This window comes from Leuresthes tenuis, unplaced genomic scaffold, assembly GCF_036924035.1.
Source record: "Leuresthes tenuis unplaced genomic scaffold, fLeuTen1.0.hap1 SCAF_10, whole genome shotgun sequence".
Classification (NCBI taxonomy): domain Eukaryota; kingdom Metazoa; phylum Chordata; class Actinopteri; order Atheriniformes; family Atherinopsidae; genus Leuresthes; species Leuresthes tenuis.
The window spans coordinates 369935-387985 of NW_027325364.1; the positions used below are offsets into that span (position 1 = coordinate 369935).

General features: G+C 53.5%; 1 protein-coding gene and 1 pseudogene across 1 annotated transcript; both read right to left on the minus strand.

Moving 5' to 3' along the window:
- Positions 1-91: 91 nt before the first annotated feature.
- selenbp1 (selenium binding protein 1) lies at positions 92-11688 on the minus strand. Its single transcript, XM_072393427.1, has 12 exons — positions 11621-11688; positions 8833-8886; positions 7293-7405; positions 7028-7213; positions 5681-5801; positions 5409-5591; positions 4792-4973; positions 4413-4491; positions 1965-2086; positions 1787-1879; positions 471-589; positions 92-375 (listed from the first exon to the last, which is right to left on the minus strand). The coding sequence occupies exons 1-12, from the start codon at positions 11622-11624 to the stop codon at positions 213-215; spliced, it is 1419 nt and encodes a 472-aa protein (XP_072249528.1). The 5' UTR covers positions 11625-11688; the 3' UTR covers positions 92-212.
- A 2715-nt stretch (positions 11689-14403) lies between these two features.
- On the minus strand, positions 14404-17520 carry LOC140315790 (uncharacterized; annotated as a pseudogene).
- Between the last annotated feature and the right edge of the window lie 531 nt (positions 17521-18051).

The following is an 18051-nucleotide window of genomic DNA, read 5'->3' on the forward strand; positions in this document are numbered from 1 at the left end:
TTATGTTGGATCAGCTTTGAGACAACTAGCTGTTCCTCCTGGAATGTGGCCTGAAGCAGAGATTACACTTCTGTGATTAAAGCACCTTCACTTTTACACACCTGCAGGCTTTATTAAACATGTCAGACGTTTGGTTCTGCTGAACCCGGTTCTGTTTCATCATTTAAGAAGGTGAGAGTGAAAGTGGAAGCAGCAGATGCGGTCCGGCTGGTTCACAGCCAGATGTCGGAGGTGCAGTCTCCTCCCGGGTACCGCAGCTCGTGGGCCAGAGCCGGGCCGTCGGGCTCCTTACCGAAGTCCACCAGGAAGTCTTCGTTCAGGGAGAGACCGCCGTGGTCAGAGTCCACATCGATCTGCATCATCACAGAACCGTCTCTGAGGAAACACACAGCGGTTCATTCACTGCACCAACAGAATAAAAGGAACCTGGACCGTCCTGAGTCCAGTTCTGCCGGGTTCTGGGTCAGTACCTGATCATGTCAGGATAAAACTGTTTGTCCCAACCGCTGAACAGAGACGTCGTCACGTAAAGTCTGCGACCGTCCAGGCTGAGCTGCAGCATCTGAGGACCTCCAGGGACACGCTTCCCCTGGGAGACAGACAGGTGAGGGGAGACAGGTGAGGCGAGACAGACAGGAAACAGACAGGTGAGGGGAGACAGACAGGTGAGGCGAGACAGGTGAGGTGAGACAGACAGGAAACAGACAGGTGAGGGGAGACAGGTGAGGGGAGACAGACAGGTGAGGCGAGACAGACAGGAAACAGACAGGTGAGGCGAGACAGACAGGTGAGGTGAGACAGGTGAGGGGAGACAGACAGGAAACAGACAGGTGAGGTGAGACAGACAGGTGAGCCGAGACAGGTGAGGGGAGACAGACAGGAAACAGACAGGTGAGGGGAGACAGGTGAGGGGAGACAGACAGGAGACAGACAGGTGAGGTGAGACAGACAGGAGACAGACAGGTGAGGTGAGACAGACAGGAAACAGACAGGTGAGGGGAGACAGGTGAGGGGAGACAGACAGGTGAGGTGAGACAGGTGAGGGGAGACAGACAGGAGACAGACAGGTGAGGGGAGACAGACAGGAGACAGACAGGTGAGGTGAGACAGACAGGAAACAGACAGGTGAGGCGAGACAGACAGGAAACAGAGAGGTGAGGGGAGACAGACAGGAAACAGACAGGTGAGGCGAGACAGACAGGTGAGGGGAGACAGACAGGAAACAGAGAGGTGAGGGGAGACAGACAGGAGACAGACAGGTGAGGTGAGACAGACAGGAAACAGACAGGTGAGGCGAGACAGACAGGAAACAGAGAGGTGAGGGGAGACAGACAGGAGACAGACAGGTGAGGTGAGACAGACAGGAAACAGACAGGTGAGGCGAGACAGACAGGTGAGGGGAGACAGACAGGAAACAGAGAGGTGAGGTGAGACAGACAGGAAACAGAAAGGTGAGGTGAGACAGACAGGAAACAGACAGGTGAGGTGAGACAGGTGAGGGGAGACAGACAGGAAACAGACAGGTGAGGTGAGACAGGTGAGGGGAGACAGGTGAGGGGAGACAGGTGAGGTGAGACAGACAGGTGAGGTGAGACAGGTGAGGCAAGACAAGTGAGGTGAGACAGACAGGTGAGGTGAGACAGACAGGTGAGGCAAGACAAGTGAGGTGAGACAGACAGGAAACAGACAGGTGAGGCGAGCCACAGACAGGTGAGGCGAGCCACAGACAGGTGAGGTGAGACACAGGAGACACAGGTTAGAGGGAGGATGGGTCTCTCTGAGTTACCTGGATGATGCGGGGCGGCGGCTGCTCCTGCTTCTCCGGGTCTTCTATGACTCGGACTGGACCATCACTGAGGATGCTTCCTCCCAGGAACACCTGGAACAGACAAACAGAAAAGCTGTCTTCCTCTGAGGCGTTACCTGTGCAACATCAACATCAGACAGGTGTCGTAACAGCAGACCTGGCCGGCCAGCCGGGGGTTTCTGCGGTCTGTGATGTCATACTGTCTGATGTCACCGTGCAGCCAGTTACTGAAGTAGAGAAAACGGTCATCCAGTGAGATCAGGATGTCTGTGATGAGGCCTGCACGGACAGGTGAGAGGTCACAGACAGGTGAGAGGTCAGAGAAACAGGTGAGAGGTCAGAGAAACGGGTGAGAGGTCAGAGAGACAGGTGAGAGGTCACACAGACAGGTGAGAGGTCAGAGAAACAGGTGAGAGGTCAGAGAAACAGATGAGAGGTCACAGACAGGTGAGAGGGCACAGACAGGTGAGAGGTCACACAGACAGGTGAGAGGTCAGAGAAACAGGTGAGAGGTCACACAGACAGGTGAGAGGTCACACAGACAGGTGAGAGGTCACACAGACAGGTGAGAGGTCAGAGAAACAGGTGAGAGGTCACACAGACAGGTGAGAGGTCAGAGAAACAGGTGAGAGGTCACAGACAGGTGAGAGGGCACAGACAGGTGAGAGGTCACACAGACAGGTGAGAGGGCACAGACAGGTGAGAGGTCACACAGACAGGTGAGAGGTCAGAGAAACAGATGAGAGGTCACACAGACAGGTGAGAGGTCAGAGAAACAGGTGAGAGGTCACAGACAGGTGAGAGGGCACAGACAGGTGAGAGGTCACACAGACAGGTGAGAGGGCACAGACAGGTGAGAGGTCACACAGACAGGTGAGAGGTCAGAGAAACAGATGAGAGGTCACACAGACAGGTGAGAGGTCAGAGAAACAGGTGAGAGGTCAGAGAAACAGGTGAGAGGTCACACAGACAGGTGAGAGGTCACACAGACAGGTGAGAGGTCAGAGAAACAGGTGAGAGGTCAGAGAAACAGATGAGAGGTCACACAGACAGGTGAGAGGTCAGAGAAACAGGTGAGAGGTCAGAGAAACAGATGAGAGGTCACACAGACAGGTGAGAGGTCAGAGAAACAGGTGAGAGGTCAGAGAAACAGGTGAGAGGTCACACAGACAGGTGAGAGGTCACACAGACAGGTGAGAGGTCACACAGACAGGTGAGAGGTCAGAGAAACAGGTGAGAGGTCACACAGACAGGTGAGAGGTCAGAGAAACAGGTGACCGGTCACACAGACAGGTGAGAGGTCACACAGACAGGTGAGAGGTCAGAGAAACAGGTGAGAGGTCACACAGACAGGTGAGAGGTCAGAGAAACAGGTGAGAGGTCACACAGACAGGTGAGAGGTCAGAGAAACAGGTGAGAGGTCAGAGAAACAGGTGAGAGGTCACACGGACAGGTGAGAGGTCAGAGAAACAGGTGAGAGGTCAGAGAAACAGGTGAGAGGTCACACAGACAGGTGAGAGGTCACAGACAGGTGAGAGGTCACAGACAGGTGAGAGGTCAGAGAAACAGGTGAGAGGTCAGAGAAACAGGTGAGAGGTCAGAGAAACAGGTGAGAGGTCACACGGACAGGTGAGAGGTCAGAGAAACAGGTGAGAGGTCACACAGACAGGTGAGAGGTCAGAGAAACAGGTGAGAGGTCAGAGAAACAGGTGAGAGGTTACACAGACAGGTGAGAGGTCACACAGACAGGTGAGAGGTCGCACAGACAGGTGAGAGGTCGCACAGACAGGTGAGAGGTCAGAGAAACAGGTGAGAGGTCAGAGAAACAGGTGAGAGGTCACACAGACAGGTGAGAGGTCACACAGACAGGTGAGAGGTCACAGACAGGTGAGAGGTCGCACAGACAGGTGAGAGGTCAGAGAAACAGGTGAGAGGTCACACAGACAGGTGAGAGGTCAGAGAAACAGGTGAGAGGTCACACAGACAGGTGAGAGGTCAGAGAAACAGGTGAGAGGTCACACAGACAGGTGAGAGGTCACACAGACAGGTGAGAGGTCACACAGACAGGTGAGAGGTCGCACAGACAGGTGAGAGGTCAGAGAAACAGGTGAGAGGTCACACAGACAGGTGAGAGGTCACACAGACAGGTGAGAGGTCGCACAGACAGGTGAGAGGTCGCACAGACAGGTGAGAGGTCGCACAGACAGGTGAGAGGTCGCACAGACAGGTGAGAGGTCACAGACAGGTGAGAGGGCGCACAGACAGGTGAGAGGTCACACAGACAGGTGAGAGGTCTCAGACAGGTGAGAGGTCAGAGACAGGTGAGAGGTCGCACAGACAGGTGAGAGGTCACACAGACAGGTGAGAGGTCGCACGGACAGGTGAGAGGTCGCACGGACAGGTGAGAGGTCACACAGACAGGTGAGAGGTCACACAGACAGGTGAGAGGTCACACAGACAGGTGAGAGGTCACAGACAGGTGAGAGGTCACAGATGGGTGAGAGGTCACAGATGGGTGAGAGGTCACACAGACAGGTGAGAGGTCACACAGACAGGTGAGAGGTCACACAGACAGGTGAGCAGGCAGGTAAAGGATCAGACTCACTTGGCATCAGAGGCAACATCCATCCCTCCACCTTCTTACTGGGAACACTGATGACCTTCTCTGTTGCCCAGTCGCCTTTCTGAGGTCCAAAGAGACCAAAGCTAAACGTTAGCATCATAGTGCTAAAGATGCTAACATAGCTAACATGCAAGTGTTTAACAGTTACTTCATTCACCACCACAGTTGCTACACAGACTACTGTTCTGGTCATCTAGAACTGAACTTAGACCAGAACCGAGACCATCATCACCCTTTGGTACCGGGGTCGCCGACCGACCCTTAGAAAACGGAATTGTTCCGTATTTAGAAACAGTTTTTATGTCCAAATATGGGACGATTCTGTGTTTTAAGGAAGGGTTCGACCCCATTTAGTACCGACCTGTGTTTTGTAGAACCTGAAGACAGTTCCCCGCAGAGCACATCCTACGTAGCCCTCTGTGGCGTTTGGGTCGTGGAGGAATCTGACCTCCAGAGGAATGGCGCCGTCTTCTCCCAGATCCAGGGTCTGCAGCTTCCTGTGGGTGGTCCAGTCCCAAACATGCAAGGCGGTGCCGTAGTGACCTGGAACATAAAACAGGGGACACTGTGATCAGAACCAAGACCTTTACAGCACTAAAGGTGGCAGTGGAGTCTGGAAAAGACAAACCCAACAGAACCCATGAAGAAGTCCAAACAGACCTCCCAGGGCTACCTGCGTAGTTCTGGAGCAGGAACCCAAAACTTAAAGGTGCCGGCTGAGTCTCACTGGGATACTGGGCAGTGGACCTGTGCAGCCTGGGGTGGATCTGACAGTTTCTGGGACTTAGATCACTAAATTTAAATGGGTTCATTGTTCTGAACAGACCTGCTGGGACCGGTTGGAGTGTCTTTAGAACTGGAACCTTGTGGAACACTTTGATAAGGATCTAGAACCCAGTGGCTTCCTGGGATCTGCTGCTCTGCCCGAGTCTTGCATCAGAGTGTCAGAATGGGAGATCTGAGGAGGTGCTGACCCACCTTCTTTGACATGAACAGGGTTAAATCCATCCACCAGAGCTTTGGGTGCCCCCCACTCGGTGCTGATCATCACATTGTGACGGGGCTGGTACCAGAAGTCATAGCCGAAGGGCGCCGCTTCACCAGGATGCTCCCAGTTACCGATCACCTCAAACGTCTCACCGTCCAGCAGAACAAAACCACCTGCAACAGAAACGCAAAGTGTCCACCAGAGGGCGCCACAGCAGAAGACTTTGGGTTCTCAGGGTTCCTCCACCAGTTCCAGGTCTTACCTTTGCCGCCACCTGAAGGGTCTCCCATGCAGCTGATCATGATCTGTCCGTTGCCAAGGCAATGACTGGTGTGAGGGTTCCCCAGACCACACTTCCAGTACAGATCCACCGGCTCCACCATCTGAACACAGCAGCAGAACAACTCGTTTAGGTTTTCAGTTCAAACACTGAACTCAGTCTGCCTCCATCTAAGCTCCAAAGCTGGACCAGAACCCGGAGGTCTGCCTCCATCTAACCTCCAAAGCTGGACCAGAACCCGGAGGTCTGCCTCCATCTAACCTCCAAAGCTGGACCAGAACCCGGAGGTCTGCCTCCATCTAACCTCCAAAGCTGGACCAGAACCCGGAGTTCTGCCTCCCTGTCTGAAGCCCTTAGCTTCCAGCACAGCTCCAGAACTCCAGACTGGGAGGAGCTACCTTCACTCCCAGCTGGAAACTCCCCAGAGCAGCTGCAGCTTCCTGCCAGAAGTGGACTGAACTTTTTATGACCGCTTGCAAAGCTAATATTTATCATTCAGAGCTATTCTGGCCCAGCAGAGCTCCTCGGTGCTGGAGATTTCTGTGATGACACAACGAACCAGCTGGCGCTGGACGTGTTTTTGTCCAGATATTTATCAGACTCTCCGACGCCAGCAGCAACAAATGGTTTTTTATTGTTTTAGCAGCAGCTGCTCCGCCTGAACCCAGCCTGAACCCGGCCTGAACCCGGCCTGAACCCGGCCTGAACCCAGCCTGAACCCAACCTGAACTCAGCCTGAACCCAGCCTGAACCCGGCCTGAACCCGGCCTGAACTCGGCCTGAACCCGGCCTGAACCCGGCCTGAACCCGGCCTGAACTCGGCCTGAACCCGGCCTGAACCCGGCCTGAACCCGGCCTGAACCCGGCCTGAACTCGGCCTGAACTCGGCCTGAACTCGGCCTGAACCCGGCCTGAACCCGGCCTGAACCCGGCCTGAACCCGGCCTGAACTCGGCCTGAACTCGGCCTGAACCCAGCCTGAACCCAGCCTGAACCCGGCCTGAACCCGGCCTGAACTCGGCCTCCTCCAGCACCGTTTCAGCTTCACTTTCTGGCCCTCTGACAGAAACCCAGAGGTCTTTCTGCAGAGCTGCTGGAAGTCTGTGGCCTCAGAAAAAGAAAGTTTCACTCGGAAAACCTCTTCCACATGTCTGAGTCTGGAGCTTCGAACAAACAGAACTTTAAGATGGCTTCCTTCCCCTGCAGATCACACCTGAAAGAGCTTAAACCATCAGCTCTGCAGGCAGTTACTGATGGTCGGGGCCACCGGGGGGGGCTCAGGGTTTGATTGGCTGAAAGCTCAGAAACACTTTGGACTCCAGGGTCAGACCTTGTGGATTTTGGGCGCTCTGGGATTGGTCCCGACGTCGATGACGTAGATTCTGGAGGAGATCAGTGAGGGCAGGATCAGGCGGTCTCGGGTCTTGGAGGCGTCGCTGAAGCAGCTGCTGCAGGCGTTCCAGCCGGAGTGATGCAGCTCGTCACGGAGGTTCGGCATCGGCAGCCGGTGGATCACCTGCGGAGGACAGACCAGAACCGAGCTGACGGGAAACAAAGTCACCTGCAGACACTCAACAGAACCGGGTCGCACCTACCTGGCAGTAGGTGGAAGACTTGGGGCTGACGTCGACCGTGGCCAAATAATCCGGCTTCAGGATGCCGGTGCTGCGGTAGATGCAGGGCAGGTAGACGATCTCCTCTCGAGGACCTTCACCCAGAAAACAACTCACAGTTACCTGCTGAGAACACCTGGACAGGTGAGAGCTCCTCACAGCCAATCAGATGAGAGATAAAGGTGTCGTTTACAAACATTTACCTGTTTCCTGATGATAAACCAACAGGAAACAGTTTTATATGAATCTGAGCTTCTGTCTGCCTCAAATCTTTTGTTACGTTTGATTTTACTGTGAAATTCTCAGTTTATTTTATTTTGAAGGATGTCCGTTCTCCCGACCTCCGTCCCAGAGCTGAATAAGGTCCGCTGGCCTCTCATCTGAAAGGTTATTCAGTTGTTCTGAAGGGGCTGGTGTGGAGTCCAGTTAACCTTATTCAGCTCTGAGGGTCACATGACCTGCAGGAGTCTGTCCTTCATGCTGCTTCCTGTTATTGTGGAAACAGCAGATAAGAACTCACATCAACACAATGAGGAGCCTCAGCTGCTGCAGGAGGCGTTCTGAACCTCTCCGGAGACTTTTCTCCTGCTGCAGGAGGCGTTCTGAACCTCTCCTGCTGCAGGAGGCGTTCTGAACCTCTCCGGAGACTTTTCTCCTGCTGCAGGAGGCGTTCTGAACCTCTCCGGAGACTTTTCTCCTGCTGCAGGAGGCGTTCTGAACCTCTCCGGAGACTTTTCTCCTGCTGCAGGAGGCGTTCTGAACCTCTCCGGAGACTTTTCTCCTGCTGCAGGAGGCGTTCTGAACCTCTCCGGAGACTTTTCTCCTGCTGCAGGAGGCGTTCTGAACCTCTCCGGAGACTTTTCTCCTGCTGCAGGAGGCGTTCTGAACCTCTCCTCCTGCTGCAGGAGGCGTTCTGAACCTCTCCTCCTGCTGCAGGAGGCGTTCTGAACCTCTCCGGAGACTTTTCTCCTGCTGAAGGAGGCGTTCTGAACCTCTCTGGAGACTTTTCTCCTGCTGCAGGAGGCGTTCTGAACCTCTCTGGAGACTTTTCTCCTGCTGCAGGAGGCGTTCTGAACCTCTCCTCCTGCTGCAGGAGGCGTTCTGAACCTCTCCGGTGCCGCTCAGCACAGTCAGAGGTTGATTTCTGTCTGATCCATCAGACTTTAAACTGAGCCGAGGGGCGTGTCAAGCCTTCAGCTGATTTATTAGGATCCTCAGACACCTGGTTTCTGTCAAGCTGGGAATAGCATGAAAGCTCCAAGCTGAACCTGGGAAAGCTGCATTTAAATAAGATGTATTTGTTCAGTTTTTATTTGCAGCTGAACCAACCGGATGGTTAAGATAGTAAAGCACAAGCTGAGATGCCTCAGAACAGAGTATTTTATGGGCTGTACGACATGTTCTGACACTGAACTTCAGGTTTTATTTCACAATCAGGAGAAGCAGCAGCGTGTCTGACCTCTGATGATCTGCAGCTGCTGAAATAAAACCTTTCACTGACTCACACAGCGGCTCGTCTCACCCTTCATGGCGTCCAGCGGGCTGCGGTACCCCGGTCCACATCCTGAGCAGCTGGCTGAAACACAACAAGAACAGGAGCTTCACAACGTTTCAGGGAACCAAGCCGGAGCTCCGGAGCTTCTGTTTGGCTCCCTGTTAAATTCAGAATAGAATTTAAGGTTCTTCTCCTCACATATAAAGCTCTTAATGACCGAGCTCCATCACATCTTAAAGATCTCACAGTTGGATATTTCCCCAGCAGAGCACTTTGCTCTCAGGCTGCAGGTTTCCTTGTGGTTCCCAGAGTTTCTAAAAGCAGAATGGGAGGCAGAGCCTTCAGTTATCAGGCCCCTAAAAGCAGAATGGGAGGCAGAGCCTTCAGTTATCAGGCCCCTAAAAGCAGAATGGGAGGCAGAGCCTTCAGTTATCAGGCCCCTAAAAGCAGAATGGGAGGCAGAGCCTTCAGTTATCAGGCCCCTAAAAGCAGAATGGGAGGCAGAGCCTTCAGTTATCAGGCCCCTAAAAGCAGAATGGGAGGCAGAGCCTTCAGTTATCAGGCCCCTAAAAGCAGAATGGGAGGCAGAGCCTTCAGTTATCAGGCCCCTAAAAGCAGAATGGGAGGCAGAGCCTTCAGTTATCAGGCCCCTAAAAGCAGAATGGGAGGCAGAGCCTTCAGTTATCAGGCCCCTAAAAGCAGAATGGGAGGCAGAGCCTTCAGTTATCAGGCCCCTAAAAGCAGAACGGGAGGCAGAGCCTTCAGTTATCAGGCCCCTAAAAGCAGAATGGGAGGCAGAGCCTTCAGTTATCAGGCCCCTAAAAGCAGAACGGGAGGCAGAGCCTTCAGTTATCAGGCCCCTAAAAGCAGAATGGGAGGCAGAGCCTTCAGTTATCAGGCCCCTAAAAGCAGAATGGGAGGCAGAGCCTTCAGTTATCAGGCCCCTAAAAGCAGAATGGGAGGCAGAGCCTTCAGTTATCAGGCCCCTAAAAGCAGAATGGGAGGCAGAGCCTTCAGTTATCAGGCCCCTAAAAGCAGAATGGGAGGCAGAGCCTTCAGTTATCAGGCCCCTAAAAGCAGAATGGGAGGCAGAGCCTTCAGTTATCAGGCCCCTAAAAGCAGAATGGGAGGCAGAGCCTTCAGTTATCAGGCCCCTAAAAGCAGAATGGGAGGCAGAGCCTTCAGTTATCAGGCCCCTAAAAGCAGAATGGGAGGCAGAGCCTTCAGTTATCAGGCCCCTAAAAGCAGAATGGGAGGCAGAGCCTTCAGTTATCAGGCCCCTAAAAGCAGAATGGGAGGCTGCTGTCGGCCTTTTTCTCTCCACAGTCGCCTTGTGATTGGATCAGAGAGAAGTTTCAGTTAATCTGCTGGTTTCCTTCAGCTTGGAAACGGCTTTTTTTATGGTCTCTGTATGAATTGGACCAATTTTAAATGTAATGAATTGGGTTTGATTGGATTATCTTCTACACTATTATCCTTCCTGGTCGCACTTCTCTTCTCTTGGTGCCTTTCTCCATATTACTTTCAACTTTTTTTTATTAGTCAACTGGTCTCTCAACCTAATTGGCAGAATTTTCTCAAGGAGAAGCTCGGGTTCAATCATGATCTAATCTGCATTCTGGCCTCTGCTGTAACCCCCTGAGATCGCTGCCGAGACGCTCCTTTTCCTTCCTGCACCGACACCTGCTGACTCGTCTGGGACCCGATCCACGACTGTTGGATTGGGAGAAGTTTGCTGGAGTCATTTTTCCGTTTCACACGGAGGTGAAACTGACATGAAACGAGGAAGCAGACTCACAAACAGCCCAAGAACTGAAAGAACAGACCGTCTGTTCAGCTGGGAATAGCATGAAAGCTCCAAGCTGAACCTGGGAAAGCTGCATTTAAATAAGATGTATTTGTTCAGTTTTTATTTGCAGCTGAACCAACCGGATGGTAAAGATAGTAAAGCACAAGCTGAGGGCCGAATAAAGAGGTTCACTGTTTTACAGACTGTCCCACAGCTGGTGAAGTGGAATCTGGACACCCGAGCTCCAGGTGTTACTCACCAACTGATTCCTCACTGGAACAACCTGAAAACGTCGGCCCTGAACTGCAAGAACTCACAGTGAAGAACTCTGGCTTTATGTAACCCTGCCAAGAAGCGTTATGCAACCACAGCCTGTTAAATGGGCAGCTTGGTGTTTTTCTGTGGTTCTGACCTCAGTAACCTCCCTGCTGATCACAGCTGCAATAATCAATCAGAATTAATAACCAATCACTCAACATGTTCAGTCATTTCCAGTTTAAAAAGCTGTGAAAAACATCATTAATCAGCTGATTAATCTATACTAAAACTGATCATCAGTTCCTTGAGTTTCCTGTTTTATTTTAATAAAAGTTAGTTCATTTAAAACTGAAAATTCTGTTTTCAAACTGTCCTTGAACACACCAATATGTCTGACAATATGATTATTGATTAGCTACTCAGAAGTTACTGTTTAACTCATGACACCATAGAGCAAAAAGCGCCGGTCTGAACCGGACAACAACGCAGCAAAACCAGCTGAAGCAGCAGCTGCTGCAGAGGTTCAGAAACACGACGGGCTGCAGCTTTAAAGGACCCTCCTGAGCTTTAACAGCTCAGCTGGAAACAGAGCAAAGGTCAGCAACAGGCTGCCACCCAGACACCAGGAAAAAAATCCTCAAATTTAAGCTTTTACAACCTTATGAGTCCCGGCAGAACATGAGCAGCTCAGCTGGAAACAGAGCAAAGGTCACCAACAGGCTGCCACCCAGAGTCCAGGAAAAAGAGAAGCTGCAGAAACAAACTCACCCATGTCTGAGCTCCTGTTCCGATCTGGTGCTGCTCTGATACTGCAGGTTTGAACTGTGAGGTCCTCTGCACACACTGGAGGGAACAGGCAGCCAATAAGGGAGGGGGGGAGGGGCAATGAGCAGCCTGTTAACCCTGAAGCTTCCACAGAGCTCTGCTGTGTTCACTTAAAGGGGCCCCAAGAGGCTAAAGGGGCCCAAACTGGAGAGGGCCTCAGGCTGCAGAACAGGGTGGATGGAACAGGGTGGATGGAACAGGGTGGATGGAACAGGGTGGATGGACCAGGCCTCAGGCTCCAGAACAGGGTGGATGGAACAGGGTGGATGGAACAGGCCTCAGGCTGCAGAACAGGGTGGATGGAAAAGGGTGGATGGAACAGGCCTCAGGCTGCAGAACAGGGTGGATGGAACAGGCCTCAGGCTGTAGAACAGGGTGGATGGAACAGGGTGGATGGAACAGGCCTCAGGCTGCAGAACAGGGTGGATGGAACAGGGTGGATGGAAAAGGGTGTAGAACAGGGTGGATGGAAAAGGGTGTAGAACAGGGTGGATGGAAAAGGGTGTAGAACAGGGTGGATGGAACAGGCCTCAGGCTGTAGAACAGGGTGGATGGAACAGGGTGGATGGAACAGGGTGGATGGAAAAGGGTGTAGAACAGGGTGGATGGAACAGTTCTCAGGCTGTAGAACAGGGTGGATGGAACAGGGTGGATGGAAAAGGGTGTAGAACAGGGTGGATGGAAAAGGGTGTAGAACAGGGTGGATGGAACAGGCCTCAGGCTGCAGAACAGGGTGGATGGAACAGGGTGGATGGAAAAGGGTGTAGAACAGGGTGGATGGAAAAGGGTGTAGAACAGGGTGGATGGAAAAGGGTGTAGAACAGGGTGGATGGAACAGGCCTCAGGCTGTAGAACAGGGTGGATGGAACAGGGTGGATGGAACAGGGTGGATGGAAAAGGGTGTAGAACAGGGTGGATGGAACAGTTCTCAGGCTGTAGAACAGGGTGGATGGAACAGGGTGGATGGAAAAGGGTGTAGAACAGGGTGGATGGAACAGTTCTCAGGCTGTAGAACAGGGTGGATGGAACAGGGTGGATGGACCAGGGTGGATGGAAAAGGGTGTAGAACAGGGTGGATGGAACAGTTCTCAGGCTGCAGAACAGGGTGGATGGAAAAGGGTGTAGAACAGGGTGGATGGAACAGGCCTCAGGCTGTAGAACAGGGTGGATGGAACAGGGTGGATGGAACAGGCCTCAGGCTGTAGAACAGGGTGGATGGAACAGGGTGGATGGAAAAGGGTGTAGAACAGGGTGGATGGAACAGGCCTCAGGCTGTAGAACAGGGTGGATGGAACAGGGTGGATGGAACAGGGTGGATGGAAAAGGGTGTAGAACAGGGTGGATGGAACAGGGTGGATGGAAAAGGGTGGATGGAACAGGCCTCAGGCTGTAGAACAGGGTGGATGGAACAGGGTGGATGGACCAGGCCTCAGGCTGTAGAACAGGGTGGATGGAACAGGGTGGATGGAACAGGGTGGATGGAACAGGGTGGATGGAACAGGCCTCAGGCTGCAGAACAGGGTGGATGGAACAGGGTGGATGGAACAGGCCTCAGGCTGCAGAACAGGGTGGATGGAACAGGCCTCAGGCTGTAGAACAGGGTGGATGGAACAGGCCTCAGGCTGTAGAACAGGGTAGATGGAACAGGGTGGATGGAACAGGCCTCAGGCTGTAGAACAGGGTGGATGGAAAAGGGTGGATGGAACAGGCCTCAGGCTGCAGAACAGGGTGGATGGAACAGGCCTCAGGCTGTAGAACAGGGTGGATGGAACAGGCCTCAGGCTGTAGAACAGGGTGGATGGAAAAGGGTGGATGGAACAGGCCTCAGGCTGCAGAACAGGGTGGATGGAACAGGCCTCAGGCTGTAGAACAGGGTGGATGGAACAGGCCTCAGGCTGCAGAACAGGGTGGAGCCTAATGACCACAGACCGGTGGAGCTGCAGGTTGCTGAGGATCTTCACCCCCCCCCAGTTTGCCTTCCAGAAACAGGTAGAAGTCTCACAGCAAAATGTGTAATAGCTACGTTGGTCCACAAGGGGAAAATGTAGTATTGTCACAATCTGGCCCCCAAAATTGTGACAATACTGTTTTATTTGGCCTGTTCATTGCCATAGTCACCAGGTCACCTGACTATCAAGTTTCCCTCAGTGAAAGAAATAAAAAGGACGACCTTTGGCCTGTTTTCTGTGAAAGTATCAGCATTTCGATGGCATTTTAGTGAGGACATCAGTCCCATTTATATGGGCTAGTAGGGGCCTCCTATAGGTCCAGGAGGCTGTTATCAACCATTTCTATCAATGGGCCGTTATTTCAGTACCTGCAGAAATAATAAATCCATCCTTCATGGAAGATCTGATTTTATGGAACCGCAACACGATGACAAGGACTTCGAATTCCCTCAAGTGGCCTTTTTGGGTTTTTTTGGATTGCCACAACAATAATAATATCTTGCATTTCATGGCGCCATGGAAGGGATAAAATGATGCTTTAGGTCCTTAAGACTTAAACTACAGAGGTGGCTGTACTAATGCGTAAAAACCGCCGGTACCAGCAAACCTGGCAACCACGCCCAGCTGGTTAAAGAGCTTCTTACCACACAAAACACGACTCCTGTTTATGTATTTACAGACATATAGTGTGTCTGTTTATGTGATTTGATGGAGGAATATTAATATAATATAATATATATTAATAGATTAATATCAATAATAAGGATGAACGAGTAATAGTATTATACTAGTGAATGTCTGACTTTACAGAAGATGTATGGCAGGGCAGGAAATATATTCTGCTGTTGAAGAATGATCTTTACTGTTATTATTATGTTGTGCTGCATGTTTTTTAGTGCCCTGCTGTGGGGGCCCACAGAGCAGGGGCCCACAGAGCAGGGGCCCACAGAGCAGGGGCCCACAGAGCAGGGGCCCACAGAGCAGGGGTCCACAGAGCAGGGGTCCACAGAGCAGGGGCCCACAGAGCAGGGGCTCCACAGAGCAGGGGCCCACAGAGCAGGGGCCCACAGAGCAGGGGCCCACAGAGCAGGGCTCCACAGAGCAGGGCTCCACAGAGCAGGGCTCCACAGAGCAGGGGCCCACAGAGCAGGGCTCCACAGAGCAGGGCTCCACAGAGCAGGGCTCCACAGAGCAGGGGCCCACAGAGCAGGGCTCCACAGAGCAGGGGCCCACAGAGCAGGGCTCCACAGAGCAGGGGCCCACAGAGCAGGGCCCCACAGAGCAGGGCTCCACAGAGCAGGGCTCCACAGAGCAGGGGCCCACAGAGCAGGGGTCCACAGAGCAGGGGCCCACAGAGCAGGGGTCCACAGAGCAGGGGCCCACAGAGCAGGGGTCCACAGAGCAGGGGCCCACAGAGCAGGGGCCCACAGAGCAGGGGCCCACAGAGCAGGGGCCCACAGAGCAGGGGCCCACAGAGCAGGGGTCCACAGAGCAGGGGCCCACAGAGCAGGGGCCCACAGAGCAGGGGCCCACAGAGCAGGGGCCCACAGAGCAGGGCTCCACAGAGCAGGGCTCCACAGAGCAGGGCTCCACAGAGCAGGGGCCCACAGAGCAGGGCTCCACAGAGCAGGGCTCCACAGAGCAGGGCTCCACAGAGCAGGGGCCCACAGAGCAGGGGCCCACAGAGCAGGGGCCCACAGAGCAGGGCTCCACAGAGCAGGGCTCCACAGAGCAGGGCTCCACAGAGCAGGGGCCCACAGAGCAGGGCTCCACAGAGCAGGGCTCCACAGAGCAGGGGTCCACAGAGCAGGGGCCCACAGAGCAAGGGCCCACAGAGCAAGGGCCCACAGAGCAGGGGCCCACAGAGCAGGGGTCCACAGAGCAGGGCTCCACAGAGCAGGGGTCCACAGAGCAGGGGCCCACAGAGCAAGGGCCCACAGAGCAGGGGCCCACAGAGCAGGGGTCCACAGAGCAGGGGTCCACAGAGCAGGGGCCCACAGAGCAGGGGCCCACAGAGCAGGGGCCCACAGAGCAAGGGCCCACAGAGCAGGGGCCCACAGAGCAGGGGCTCCACAGAGCAGGGGCCCACAGAGCAGGGGCTCCACAGAGCAGGGGCCCACAGAGCAGGGGCCCACAGAGCAGGGGCCCACAGAGCAGGGGCCCACAGAGCAAGGGCCCACAGAGCAGGGGCCCACAGAGCAGGGGCTCCACAGAGCAGGGGCCCACAGAGCAGGGGCTCCACAGAGCAGGGGCCCACAGAGCAGGGGCCCACAGAGCAGGGGCCCACAGAGCAGGGGCTCCACAGAGCAGGGCTCCACAGAGCAGGGGTCCACAGAGCAGGGGTCCACAGAGCAGGGCTCCACAGAGCAGGGGCCCACAGAGCAGGGGTCCACAGAGCAGGGGCCCACAGAGCAAGGGCCCACAGAGCAGGGGCCCACAGAGCAGGGGTCCACAGAGCAGGGGCCCACAGAGCAGGGGCCCACAGAGCAGGGGCCCACAGAGCAAGGGCCCACAGAGCAGGGGCCCACAGAGCAGGGGCTCCACAGAGCAGGGGCCCACAGAGCAGGGGCTCCACAGAGCAGGGGCCCACAGAGCAGGGGCCCACAGAGCAGGGGCCCACAGAGCAGGGGCCCACAGAGCAGGGGCCCACAGAGCAAGGGCCCACAGAGCAGGGGCCCACAGAGCAGGGGCTCCACAGAGCAGGGGCCCACAGAGCAGGGGCTCCACAGAGCAGGGGCCCACAGAGCAGGGGCCCACAGAGCAGGGGCCCATTGCCACCCACCTGTGGGTAAAATAAAGTCTACAGAAGCCCAAACCCAGAATTATGACCATGTTTGGGAAAATCAATACCTTGAAGGTTCTTTCTGACCAAAGAAGAAAGAAATCCAATAACCTGCACCTGAAAGGTGTTGAAACTTTGCTGTAGGACTAAATGAAGACATTTTTAAAAGACCTTTGACCTGGTGAGTAACACAAGTGAAGATTATAAATGAGTCCTGCCTTGAAGTACTGACCTCTGAACCTTGACCAGTTTGGCTTCAGGAAGCAGACACCCTCTCTACCTTTAAGATCAGGCTGAAACTTTCCTTTCTGATAAAGCTTATAGTTAGGGATGGCTCAGGTGAGCCTGAAACATCCCATAGTTCTGCTGCTATAGGCCCAGCCTGCTGGGGGAGCTCCCATGATGCACCTCTCCTCCGTCTGCTCTCTTTTTCCCCCTGTTTAATTTCTCTAATGATTTTATGTCCATGTGACATTATTGTGGTTATTAACTTGTGTTTCCCTGTTCCAGCAGGTATCCTTTGAATGGTGTTATGGTGTTTTTCCCCCCTCTTTCCCCTCTTTTCTGTCTTCTCAAACCCCAGCTGGTCCAGGCGGATGGCCACCCTTCCTGGTTCTGGTTCTGCCAGAGGTTTCTTCCTGGTTCTGGTTCTGCCAGAGGTTTCTTCCTGGTTCTGCCAGAGGTTTCTTCCTGAGTCTGGTTCTGCCAGAGGTTTCTTCCTGGTTCTGGTTCTGCCAGAGGTTTCTTCCTGGTTCTGGTTCTGCCAGAGGTTTCTTCCTGGTTCTGGTTCTGCCAGAGGTTTCTTCCTGTTAAAGGGAGTCGTTCCTTTCCACAGTCGATACTGAGATGCTGGAACCTTTCACCATCATGAATATTAATGGAAGAATCTGTCGGGTTGGTCGGTGAAACAATGTGACTCAGCAAATCTGTATCAACTGACAAACTCCAGAACCTGAGGAGCAGATCCCAGCAAAGCTAAGAAAACTCTGTCCTCCTTCCCAGCTGTCGCCCACTTCACTGACCATCCAGCCAGAGTTCACCCTGAAAACCTCCCTCTGACCATCATCACCGTAACGCCTGTAACGTAACCTTCTTCTGGACTGATTTTTCATGGGCAGAAGTCATTGAATACTGAACATTTGTGGTCATAGAAGATCTTCACTGTAGATCTCCAAAGTCTGGCAGCAAACTGGAGAGCGAGGGGAAGTAATATTAACACCCCCCCCCCCCCTTTAAATAAATGCTTTTCTTTAGATACTTCAGATTCAGAACCAGACGATACTCACTTATACAGAAACATGGTTAAAGTTAGAAAACATGGGACCTAAAACTAAAAACTTAAAACAGGAGACAAACTGAGGGTTAGGTTAACCCAGTTCCACCTGCTGCAAAGCCCCGCCCCCTTCACCGGCATGAGAGCGGCGTCAGGAACACGACATGGTAACTATGACAACATGAGGACCAGTGGGAAGTAAAAGATCTGAATCAGCAGATTTTTATTCGACATCAGTACAGTTACAACAGGAAGCAGTCGTCATCATTATCAGGTCATGTGACTTCGTTACTGCTTATCCAGACCAGCCAATCAGCTTCCAGAACTCATCCCGCCATAATGGAACTGAACGCTGGGTTTCTGCTGAGCG

What these genes read in the sequence shown, in the direction of transcription:
- selenbp1 (XM_072393427.1), bottom strand. An exon ending in TCAGGTTCTACAAAACACAG is followed by an intron (nt 4,492 to 4,791) that starts GTCGGTACTAAA and finishes TTTGGACCTCAG; the next exon opens with AAAGGCGACTGGGCAACAGA. An exon ending in ACCCCCGGCTGGCCGGCCAG is followed by an intron (nt 1,880 to 1,964) that starts GTCTGCTGTTAC and finishes TGTCTGTTCCAG; the next exon opens with GTGTTCCTGGGAGGAAGCAT.